At 39.6% G+C, this 10769-nt stretch overlaps 2 protein-coding genes across 10 annotated transcripts in view; both read left to right on the top strand.

Annotated features, from left to right (window-relative positions):
• Positions 1–89: 89 nt before the first annotated feature.
• Positions 90–5672, top strand: LOC104808159 (serine/threonine-protein kinase OSR1-like). Of its 9 annotated transcripts, XM_010533751.1 has the most exons (25): positions 90–259; positions 486–557; positions 644–713; positions 845–1066; positions 1164–1418; positions 1664–1788; positions 1910–1954; positions 2055–2136; positions 2219–2287; positions 2408–2578; positions 2681–2746; positions 2897–2965; positions 3049–3147; positions 3288–3355; positions 3439–3485; positions 3597–3678; positions 3919–4031; positions 4149–4246; positions 4329–4388; positions 4482–4613; positions 4706–4754; positions 4861–4925; positions 5050–5111; positions 5190–5241; positions 5327–5672. In XM_010533751.1, exons 4-25 carry the CDS (start codon positions 908–910, stop codon positions 5330–5332), a joined length of 1974 nt encoding a protein of 657 aa, XP_010532053.1. In that variant the 5' UTR covers positions 90–259; positions 486–557; positions 644–713; positions 845–907; the 3' UTR covers positions 5333–5672. The 9 variants fall into 9 exon arrangements, with proteins under 9 accessions (XP_010532053.1, XP_010532051.1, XP_010532047.1 ...); XM_010533749.1 differs by having other exon boundaries at positions 3439–3678; positions 4329–4370; XM_010533745.1 differs by having other exon boundaries at positions 3439–3678.
• A 2452-nt stretch (positions 5673–8124) lies between these two features.
• Positions 8125–10769, top strand: part of LOC104808158 (uncharacterized aarF domain-containing protein kinase At1g79600, chloroplastic-like) — a 3023-nt gene continuing 378 nt past the window's right edge. The window contains exons 1-4 of the mRNA XM_010533744.2: positions 8125–8599; positions 8695–8922; positions 9149–10597; positions 10675–10768. Coding sequence (XP_010532046.1) covers positions 8258–8599; positions 8695–8922; positions 9149–10597; positions 10675–10768 — 2113 coding nt within the window. The 5' untranslated portion in view covers positions 8125–8257. The remainder of the gene's footprint in view (positions 8600–8694; positions 8923–9148; positions 10598–10674; position 10769) is intronic.

Genomic DNA, 10769 nt, shown 5'->3' with positions numbered 1-10769 from the left:
GAAAAATATATTAAAAAAAAAAAAAAAAAAAAGGATTAAAAGGGGGAAAGGAAAAAAAAAAAAAAAAAAAAAAGAAGCTGAAGTGGCGGGATTCCCGGGACAGGAAAGGCTCCTCTCTCCCATTTGAGCGGCGATCCGATTGCATCGCTCTCCCTCTCTCTATCTCTCTGCCATTTTCTTTTCGATAACTTTCTCGGGAAATTTTTGGATAGAAAGTGCCAGCGAGAAAGATCAGAAGAAACATTACGATCGTCATCAAGTATCTTCATCCCCACGATATCTCTTTCCTTTTCCATCACTCTTCTCTTTAATCATTTTCCTTCTGTTTCCCTCACTTTTTCTGATTTTTTTCCCGTGAACGTCTTCTTTTTCCCGGTGCGATGAATTCTCCCCCCGCATTTTTCGGGATTTTTTTGTATATTTATTTGTTACGATTACGACGAGATTACGTAGTTTGAATTTTTTTTCCTTTATTATTTTTGTAGATGCGTTTTATTGAGATTAGGACTCCCGCATCTGTTCTCAGCTGCATCCGCGTTGTCTCCGCCGAATTCCAGGTAATCTCCGATTCTCCTTTTATTTTTTTTGTTGTGTTCTTTTTTACCGGTAAAAGCTTATTCCAAAAGCATGGTCTCTCTTTTAGCGCTTTTCGTACTTGGTGCTCTCCGAAGCCACACATGAGCTTCTGAATTCGTGATTTCATGGTCCTATATGTAAGTCAACTGCCATTGAATTTATCGTTGTTTTTTAATTTGAAGGTACATTTTATAGTTTTGTTGTGGAATTCGGATTTTGGATGGTTTAAAAACATGTTTCTCGTCTGGTTTATGGATTGATGCTTTAGGTTTGGAGGAAGCAACGGGTTAGTTCTGTTTGGCACTGATTCTACTGAGCAAGGATCTGAAAGATGGACAAGAAGAAATATCCGATTGGACCGGAGCATTACACCCTTTATGAGTCTGTGGGACAGGGTGTCAGTGCTTCCGTGCATCGTGCTTTATGCATACCATTCAATGAAATTGTGGCAGTCAAGATTCTCGATTTCGAACGTGATAACTGCGACCTGGTGATTCTCCTGTTGCTTGTTTTGCTCTCTGATTAAGGATGGTTTCGTCATGTGGTGGCTCATCGTATATATTTCGCCTTTATGTGTTTTCTTGCAGAACAACATTTCTCGTGAAGCACAAACGATGATGCTGATAGACCATCCCAATGTGTTGAAATCACATTGCTCCTTTGTTAGTGATCACAACTTGTGGGTTGTCATGCCATACATGTCTGGTGGTTCTTGTCTTCACATACTAAAAGCTGCATATCAAGATGGTTTTGAGGAGGTTGTTATAGCTACAGTTCTGCGTGAAGCCTTGAAGGGCTTAGAGTATCTCCATCAACATGGCCACATACATCGCGACGTCAAAGTCAGTGATTGATCCTTTCGGATATGCTATGCTTTCAGTTCTCTGCAAATATTTGTTAGATTCATCGTACGTCTTAGTTGCATGATCATCCAAAGTGTTCATTATCAAAACGACAGTGGGGAAGTTATTTGTTATCTCTTTGGATGTCGCAAGACAATGATTCATTCTAACCTCCAGTCAATAGAACTTGTACCTTCATTCTCCTATTATTTGGTCACGATGATCTTATCATGAAGTCTTTTTAGGCTGGTAATATTCTGATTGGTGCTCGAGGTGGAATCAAGTTGGGAGACTTTGGTGTATCTGCCTGCCTCTTTGACTCAGGAGATAGGCAACGGACAAGGAATACATTTGTGGGAACACCTTGCTGGTATGCGCTAATGATCTAACTAGTGCTTGACTCAATTCCTTATTAGTGTGATGTGCATCAACAATGTATCAATTCAGGCTTCATATTCAGGGTCTACTTTTAAATTCTTGTTTTTTGCCAGGATGGCTCCAGAGGTTATGGAGCAACTACATGGTTATGACTTCAAGTTAGTTTATCCCCGTATCCAAAGTTATCTCTTGTGGTCTTTTAATGTTTACTAGGAAGAATAATGGTATGTATGTTTTATTTTTAATCTTCTTTATCAGGGCTGACATATGGTCTTTTGGTATAACCGCTTTGGAGCTTGCTCATGGTCATGCTCCTTTTTCCAAATATCCACCAATGAAGGTTCATAGGCTTATAACTTATGAAATTCAGCATGAAAGATTTGCATAAACTGATCCAATCTAAAGCAAACATGTGGTTCCAGGTTCTGCTTATGACCTTGCAAAATGCACCGCCTGGGCTGGATTATGAAAGAGATAGAAAGTTTTCTAGAGTATGTTCGGTCTGAAAACTTTAATGTTCCGTTTATGTTTTCCACTTGAAACTTTAATGTTCTGATAAGAATGGTAGCCCGTTGTGATTTCAATTTTGCCTCTTTTCGTGGTATCTTCAGTCTTTCAAGCAAATGATTGCCAACTGTCTGGTTAAAGATCCTACCAAGCGCCCTACTGCTAAGAAGTTGCTAAAGCATTCCTTTTTCAAGCAAGCAAGGTCAAGTGATTACATTGCACGGAGACTTCTGGACGGATTGCCAGATCTTGTTGATCGTGTGCAGGCTATAAAGGTTGGACCCATCGAACAAAATACACGGTCCATGGTTATAATGTAAAATCATCCATTGCATCATATAGCCATTATTGATTGGTGCAATGTTTTCCAAATTTAGAGAAAGGAAGAAGATATGCTTGCACAAAAGAAAATGCCAGATGGGGAGAAGGAGGAACTGTCACAGGTCTGTGTTTTCCAGTTCTAACTCTGATTTTTGTCTTATTTGTTCCAAGAAAGAAAAGTTTTCTCTTATTTGATTTTGAATTCCCTGATCTGTTGTTATTTGGTCTTCGGTGTATTTAGCCTTTTAACCTCTTATCGTAGTAACATGCAGAATGAATATAAAAGAGGTATTAGTGGGTGGAATTTCAATCTCGAAGATATGAAAGCCCAGGCATCGCTGGTATAACAATGGTCTCATCAAATCCTAACATAGTCGTCACTATAAGTTCTTATGTCATACATTGACGATTGTATTTTCATCAGATCCAGGACTTTGATGATTGCTTAGCGGAGAACAATTTGGTGGGAAGCTCAAGTTCTTTGCATGCACTAGATTCACAGGATATGCAGCCAGAGACTCAGGTGGCTTCTTGTAGAAACTTTCTTAAATTTATAGATCTCAGAAATGTTTGTTCTTACAAGTTCGGTGCTAGAAATGTTTCCTTTTATCTGTATTATTTATTCAAGGTCATTGATATTTCCTTATAATCTAATCTCTGCAGGAAGATAACGATTATATCGCAAGTAGGCCTCTTCAGCACCTAATCGACAGAAATCTAAGCATGACAAGGTGGGTCTAAATTCTAATTCTTATGACTGGAAACTACTTAAAGCTGAATTTAAGCCTTGACTAAGAATATTATGATTTGTCAGGGTCCGATCAGATAAATCTGATGATGATTCAAGCCTTGCCAGCCCAAGTTATGATAACTATGTCTTTTCTTCTCCTCGTCATGACGATCAATCTGTAAATAATACCAATGTTGGGAGCTTGCATTCAATCCCTGAGAAATCTTCAAATTCTGTATCAGTGCCTTCCAATTCAAGAACAGTGCATTTAGCAGGCAGTGTTGTTTCACCAGATAGAAATTCTGCTCCTACTAGAGGAGAAAGGTTAGTCTTCTAACACATAGGTACTTTGTTTGAGTTTTGTTTGGTTTGAATTTCTAGCTCTTGTTGCTTAACGGTTATATCGCATACTAGACTTTTGAAATCTTCGAACACGCTGGATTTTGATCTTCTTTGATCCCATAAAAGTTAAATCGTGAAGTTCATCTTGCTATCTATTCGCTGACATGTACAGAACCTAAGATTTTGAAATATTTAATTGTTATGTGTGATGTGATCCTTCAGCGATAAAGCACATGATCTGCACCAGAATGTCCCAACCAACAATGGAGTAGTCTCTACACTAGGAGGAGATGGAGTGCTTTCAGAGCTGCCTGCAAAAGTATCTAAACCATCAGGTGAGCATAAACAAATTTGTTTAGTTTATCTTTTGCAGGATTTCTACATGTTTGAATATGGGTCTGTTTGTTGCCTGCTGATCTGTGTGTTGTAATCTAATGAAATGGTATCGGTAGGAGTGCCTGTTGATGAATCTGACGACAAATCAAAGCCACCAGTTGTGCAGCAACGAGGGCGGTTCAAAGTCACTTCGGAAAATCTGGAAATAGAAAAGGTGACTTGGGAGAAAAGTTTTTTTACGTTTCTCCTTTAAGTTGATCAGGTTGGATGGATTCGTATTCACATTATATTTTCAGGTGGTTCCCTCTCCAATCCTGCAAAAGAGTCACAGCATGCAGGTTGGTAGTAGTTCTGAGGTCAGCATATGATCAGCTGTAGATTCAACCATGTCTATTACGTTATCGTTCATCTCGGGTTTTCTTAGGTCAAACACTTTTGGGGTCATGTAGGTGCTCAGCCAACATCCTGCCCTTTCTCTGGCCTCCTCTGTTTCAGGGTCCGATGCCATATCACCAAATCTTTCGAGCTCATACATTTACCAGTTGGTGTATCCTGTTCTCCAGACAAACATTTTGGAAAGGGTACTCCTTTTGCTTTGCTTGGATTCTGCTCTTTTCTTTGTAAATTATTACCAACGGAGCGTTCGTTGCACGTTTTACGCCGTTCCAAACAGGATAACATTCTGCATATGATGAAGCTACTCGCCACTAGAGAATCCACAGGTCGGTTTTTTCATGCAGTTTCTCACTCTTTATCTCTGTGTTTGTTTTCCTCTCCCTATGAGAATTTTCGTTCCGGGTGATTTACATCTCTGTTTCTCCAATGTAGATGGACATCCACTCGACTCAGGAAGCGTGCAACCACCCAGTGTACCTCCTACCGAGAAATCTTTGGTACATTGTCCTTAACGTTCGCTTTCTTCATTCAACAAGCTTGATATGAAACAATGACCTCCTTCTGATTACTCTAATCACCGAGAGTTAATAACACAGAAGTGCTCTTCTGTTAAATCTTCAGCTTGAAGCAGCACATGAAAGGGAGAAAGAGTTGCTCAACGAAGTAACCGATCTCCAGTGGAGGTAAATTCCACAATGCTATTGCTATGACAGTTTCAGTTTTTTGACATTCTCCATTCCATTGTTTCCTTCTCTCCTTAGGCTCATCTGTGCCCAAGAAGAACTTCAGAAATACAAAACGGAACACGCCCAGGTAAATAAAGAAGACTTCACTTTCCTGTTTTCGCAATCTTTTCAACCTTCGGTTCGGAATCCTTAATCCAATGTCCGGATTCAAGGTTTGATTTCTGCTGTCCGGTTACAATGCAACAAAGCCGGAAACAGAGCCTCTGGTCCGACCACCCTGAACATGGGAACCCGAGAAGAGCTGAGGCTATGGAGGCAAAAAGGAAGTTGGGTAATTTCATTACCAATAAATGGGTGTGTTATTATTCTTATTGGAAATGCAAAGTGATATATGAGGCAGAAAACTTATTGGAGGTCTTGTTAGGTTTGTTTCGGGGATTACTACGGTGTCATAATAATTCCATTTTCATTGTTTTATCATTTTGTTACACGACAATGATACAAAAAAGGGTCATGGGAAATGCTTGGCTTTCTGTTATTTAATTTTTTTTTATATGAGATTTTTGTATGCGTGAGCCAAATTTATCGTCACTGGACAAAAGGCATGTAGAGGGCTGTGATCCAGCTGGATTCAATCGTTTGATACTATTTTCTTAAAATCAGAATAATTGAATCGGTGGAAGTGATGGATCAAATTCCAAGCAAAACTCTACAGAAAATTGTAATCGATATGATTTATACAAAAATAAAAAACGATTATCTATAAATAAATAAATAATCGCATAAAAAACATCAACTTTCAACAAACTTCTATATAAATAAATAAACAGAATTTGAAACTTTTATTAAAATATACGAACATAATCATAAACTCACAGATTCAATGACACGTAGCGCCACATCAACTACATGGAAAAACTCCAATTTTTTAAAAATATAAATAAATTATGTATATATATAAATATAATATATATAGATACACATATATAAATATACATACACATACATATACACTCTTATACACATATATATACACATTTATACATATAAATATACATAATACACACACATATATATGTGTATATACAAATATATAAATAATATATATATATATATTAATAAAAATAAAAATAAAAAGATGTAAAATACATACAAACACGTGTATATACACATGCACATAAAATAAATCCAAAGTATTTCTTGTCAGTATAAAGTTCATTTTTTATGGAATATGTTGATGATTTCTTTTTTTTTTTCATTTCGTGTTTTTTTTCTAATATATTTTTAAATTTTTTACGTTCTCTGTTTTGTGATGGCTGCTTTTATAGTTATTTTATTTTTGTTCATTCTCTTGGTATAATGGAAGTGTATACCAAAGAAAATAGCAAATGGAAGAGTATTTTTTTTGTTAAGAGAATTTTTTTATCCTTTTTTTTATAACATTAGGAATCCCGTGACTATCTTCCTTTACAAACGGAGACGAACTGGTCACCACCTGCGCCTAACGGTCCACCGCAGACCTGACCACCAGGCGTGCCTAACGTCCGGACCGTAGTTGGGCTTAGGTGCCTACGGATCAAACTCCAAACCCACGTACATGAGCCTGCAACACACACGTAGGAGGTAAATCAGTCCATTATGACAGACTGGCAGACGAGCAGGTCAGAGTAAGTGAGACAGCGAAAAATCGAACTCCCCACCTCATGGATACTCCCCGCTCACAACCAGCTGACATGGGGGCGAACCCCTTTTTTATCCGTTAATTACAATAAACATTCATTTAAAAGTATGTTCCCTTGAAAATAAGATAGAGTCGTGTTTGAACTTTCTAATTTACAATTTCTAAAAACATTATCAATTATCATTATATGTTGTACAGATATAATTGTATTAAATGATTATATAATGCTTTCAAATACGGAAGAACTTTTAGAATTAGTGATTAAAATGTTAAAATCTATAAAACTTTCTTTTTAGGTATAAACTGGTGTTATTTGGTTTCCACAAAAGTATTAAACAAACAATTATATTTATTTATGAGATGCCCAAATTTGGTTAATACCAATTTTGGCATTACAGAGACAAGTCAGCGTTTTAGACGTGCCACGTCAGTGATCCGTCAACGGATTTTTGGATTAGCTTGGTCAATGGATTTTTCTGGGAGAAAATTGTAGATTGGGTTTTTTTTTTTCCCCGAATACTGTCAAAATTCATGTGAATTTTTTTTAATAAGTGGGCCATTTTTATGGGAAAGAATGAAGCCCATTGAGTTAATGTTATTTAGGCCCATTAAGGCCCAAAACGCAAGTCCACCTGGGGAGTTGGAAACGTTGATGCGTATAAATTATAAAATGCATTCTTAGTCAGAGAATTACTCATCTCCGAACGTGAAGGACTGGTTCCGTGACTCTGCGTCAAGGAAGACGAAGTAGAAGAAGAAGTGGAAGAGAAGCGAGACGAAGTAACACTGAGAGAAACCCTAGAATTTGTTTAGAGGCGGCAGGTTTCGCCGTCGGATCACGACCCGCAAGGTCAGGTCAAGCAGCAGCAAGCCGCTGGAGTCGGGATTCTCCTCCAGATAATGATGCTCGTCCTTCTTAATCTTATTCTCCTCTATACTCTTATATTCTATTTCATTTTACTATTGGAATGATTTTCAACTAGAAATAAAAATTTCAAGTAGAAACTATATATGTCTGCATTCTACAAAAGATGTGATTTCCTCACCAGATCTTACTAACTATCCGGAAATGTTATTATGTGAACCGTTTTATTACATTTATGTGATAAATATTTCTCATCCATACAAAAAAAAATATAAGAAATAACGCCTTTTTTTTGGGGTCCAAGTGAAAACTCAAAGAGTCTTTTTCGATGAGATCGTAGTAGAACAGAAGGCCACGGCATGAGAAGAGTGTGGACCTTACCTTTTATTTATGTTTTTTTTTTTTGAATTATTTTATAAAATTGAAAATTAGGTGAATCTAAGTAACCGAAACATTCAAAACTCTCATAAATAATTAAATATCCCCCATTCCATTTTTCTCCCATCCCCCCCTTCAATGGCGGTCACTCGTCGAGCAATCATTTAGCCAACGCAAAATAGTTCAAAATCTCTCTCTCTCTCCCTCTCCCTCTCCCCGATGACGATGAGTCTGGTGATTGGTGTGCCGGCGGGTTTATCGCTTGTTGGCGATGCTGTTTCGTTGCGCAGTTCGAGGAGACATGGCGGGAAATGTTCGTTACTGATGGTCAATCGGAGAAGGATGGCTCTAGCGGCTCTGATCGAGGCTAGGCCGAGGGAAGACAGAGCTATGGCGGCGGCGGCGGTAACTCCTTCTCCGCCGACGGCGGTTGTGAGGTACCGGCTAACGGATCTCGCCGATGATCTCCAAGCGGAGGCGAGAGCCTTGGCTCGTGCTGTTGATGCTTCTGTTTATTCTCCCAACCTTCTAGCTGCGGAATACGGCTCCAAGCCCATAAAGGTGAGCTACTTCGCCGGTTTTCCCGGTTTTTGATTTTTTCGCATTTCGATTTGAGCGAAGCGAGGTTGAGGGGATTCGGGTGATTTTGGACCTAGGCTTTGAATAGAAGCTTGGAGATTTTGGTAGCTTTGGGTGGGTTCGCGCTGAATTTGGGGATTGATCAAAGAAACGGGAAGCTGCAGCAGAACATGAGGAAGAGAGCAGCTGAGCTGAGACGGATTTTCACTCGTTTGGGTCCTACTTTTGTCAAATTGGGTCAGGGATTGTCCACCCGACCCGACCTCTGCCCACCCGATTATCTCGAAGAGCTTGCAGAGCTTCAGGTTCAGCTTTTTCCCCTGTGAATTTGTTTCACTTACATGTAGATTCCACTTCCAATTGCTCCAGTTATCGTGTAAAAATGGAATAATTGTTAATCATTCATACAAAGTGAAGGTTGCAAAGTTCTAACTCTAAACAACTATTTGCCGGCTTTCAACTTAATGATTTGCTTTTTTGTTGCGGAATGTCTCTAACTTTGTTTTTTTGTTGGTTTGAGTGTACAAGTAGGATGCTTTGCCAACTTTCCCTGATGCAGAGGCATTTTCATGTATCGAGAAAGAGTTGGGTTTGTCTCTCGATTCCATCTTCTCGTCTATCTCTGCAGCACCAATTGCAGCAGCTAGTCTAGGTCAAGTTTACAAAGCCCAGCTGAAGTATTCGGGCCAGGTTGTTGCAGTGAAAGTTCAACGCCCGGGAATAGAAGAAGCCATCGGGCTTGACTTTTATCTCATTAGAGGTGTCGGGACCCTCATAAACAAATATGTAGACTTCATCACGAGCGATGTTGTGGCCCTCATAGATGAATTTGCCGGCCGGGTTTATCAGGAGCTTAATTATGTCCAGGAAGCTCAGAATGCTAGGAGGTTCAAGAAACTGTATGCTGATAAGGCAGATGTTCTTGTACCTGACATATTCTGGGATTATACAAGTCGCAAAGTGCTAACAATGGAGTGGGTTGATGGTACTAAACTGAACGAACAAGATGCCATTGAGAGGCAGGGTTTGAAGGTTTTGGATCTCGTGAACACAGGTATTCAGTGTAGCCTTAGGCAACTCCTGGAGTATGGCTTTTTCCATGCCGACCCTCATCCTGGCAACCTCTTGGCAACACCTGATGGAAAACTTGCCTTTCTCGACTTTGGAATGATGAGTGAGACACCGGAGGAGGCTAGATTTGCTATTATCGGTCACGTTGTTCACTTGGTTAACCGTGATTACGAGGCCATGGCCCGTGATTATTATGCTCTCAAGTTCTTAGCTCCTGATGTGGACGTTTCTCCTATTGTACCAGCACTGCAGAACTTCTTTGATGACGCTCTTACTTATACCGTCAGCGAGCTCAATTTTAAGACATTGGTCGATGGTCTTGGTTCTGTCTTCTATCAATATCCGTTTAATGTCCCAGCTTACTACGCATTAATCTTGAGATCGCTAACAGTGCTTGAAGGTTTGGCCCTCTACGCGGATCCTGATTTTAAAGTTTTAGCTGCTTCATACCCATATTTTGCCAAGAGGCTTCTCACAGACCAGAATCCGTACCTAAGGGATGCCCTTATCGAGCTTCTGTTCAAGGATGGAAAATTTCGGTGGAATAGACTTGAAAACCTTCTACAACAGGGTAGCAAAGATAGGGATTTTTCGGCGGAAGATGCTTTACAACCTGTTCTAAAGCTGCTTCTGGATCCAAATGGCGAGGAGCTCAGGGTTTTGGTAATCAAAGAGGCTGTCCGCGTTAGCGAAGCTGTTGCTCTGGGCACAGTTGTTGATACATACAATTCCGTTCCTGAATTTTTGAAATCGCTAATCTTTAACGGGAATGGAAATTTTAGTCCTCTTCTGATGACCAGCTCTGAAATCCAAAGCACGCTAGAACTTCGGGATCAGGTCTTTAGGGTCTGGAGGCTTCTTCGTTCTTCCGAAAACTTTGATCCAGCCCTTTTGCAGCCGATATTACAGGTGATCACATGGCTTATATTCAGATATTTTCACCCCATGCTTAGGTTTATGAGCTAAGTTCTTGTTTGGTTGGTCAGGTGTTGCAACAGCAGGAGGCAAGAAATCTAGGAGGACGTGTGGTAGGGGGTGTCAGCCAACGTCTAGCGGCTCGGTTTCTGCAACAACTGCTTCG

This window comes from Tarenaya hassleriana, unplaced genomic scaffold (genome assembly GCF_000463585.1).
Source record: "Tarenaya hassleriana unplaced genomic scaffold, ASM46358v1 Cleome14, whole genome shotgun sequence".
NCBI lineage: Eukaryota > Viridiplantae > Streptophyta > Magnoliopsida > Brassicales > Cleomaceae > Tarenaya > Tarenaya hassleriana.
This window is presented reverse-complemented; position numbering and strand designations above follow the sequence as displayed.

Coding starts and splice junctions, on each gene's coding strand:
- LOC104808159 (XM_010533748.1), top strand. CDS start 908: ATGGACAAGAAGAAATATCCGATTGGACCGGAGCATTACACCCTTTAT. Junction 4,032..4,148: donor AAAAGTATCTAAACCATCAG/GTGAGCATAAAC, acceptor TGGTATCGGTAG/GAGTGCCTGTTGATGAATCT. Junction 5,112..5,189: donor GTAACCGATCTCCAGTGGAG/GTAAATTCCACA, acceptor TTCTCTCCTTAG/GCTCATCTGTGCCCAAGAAG.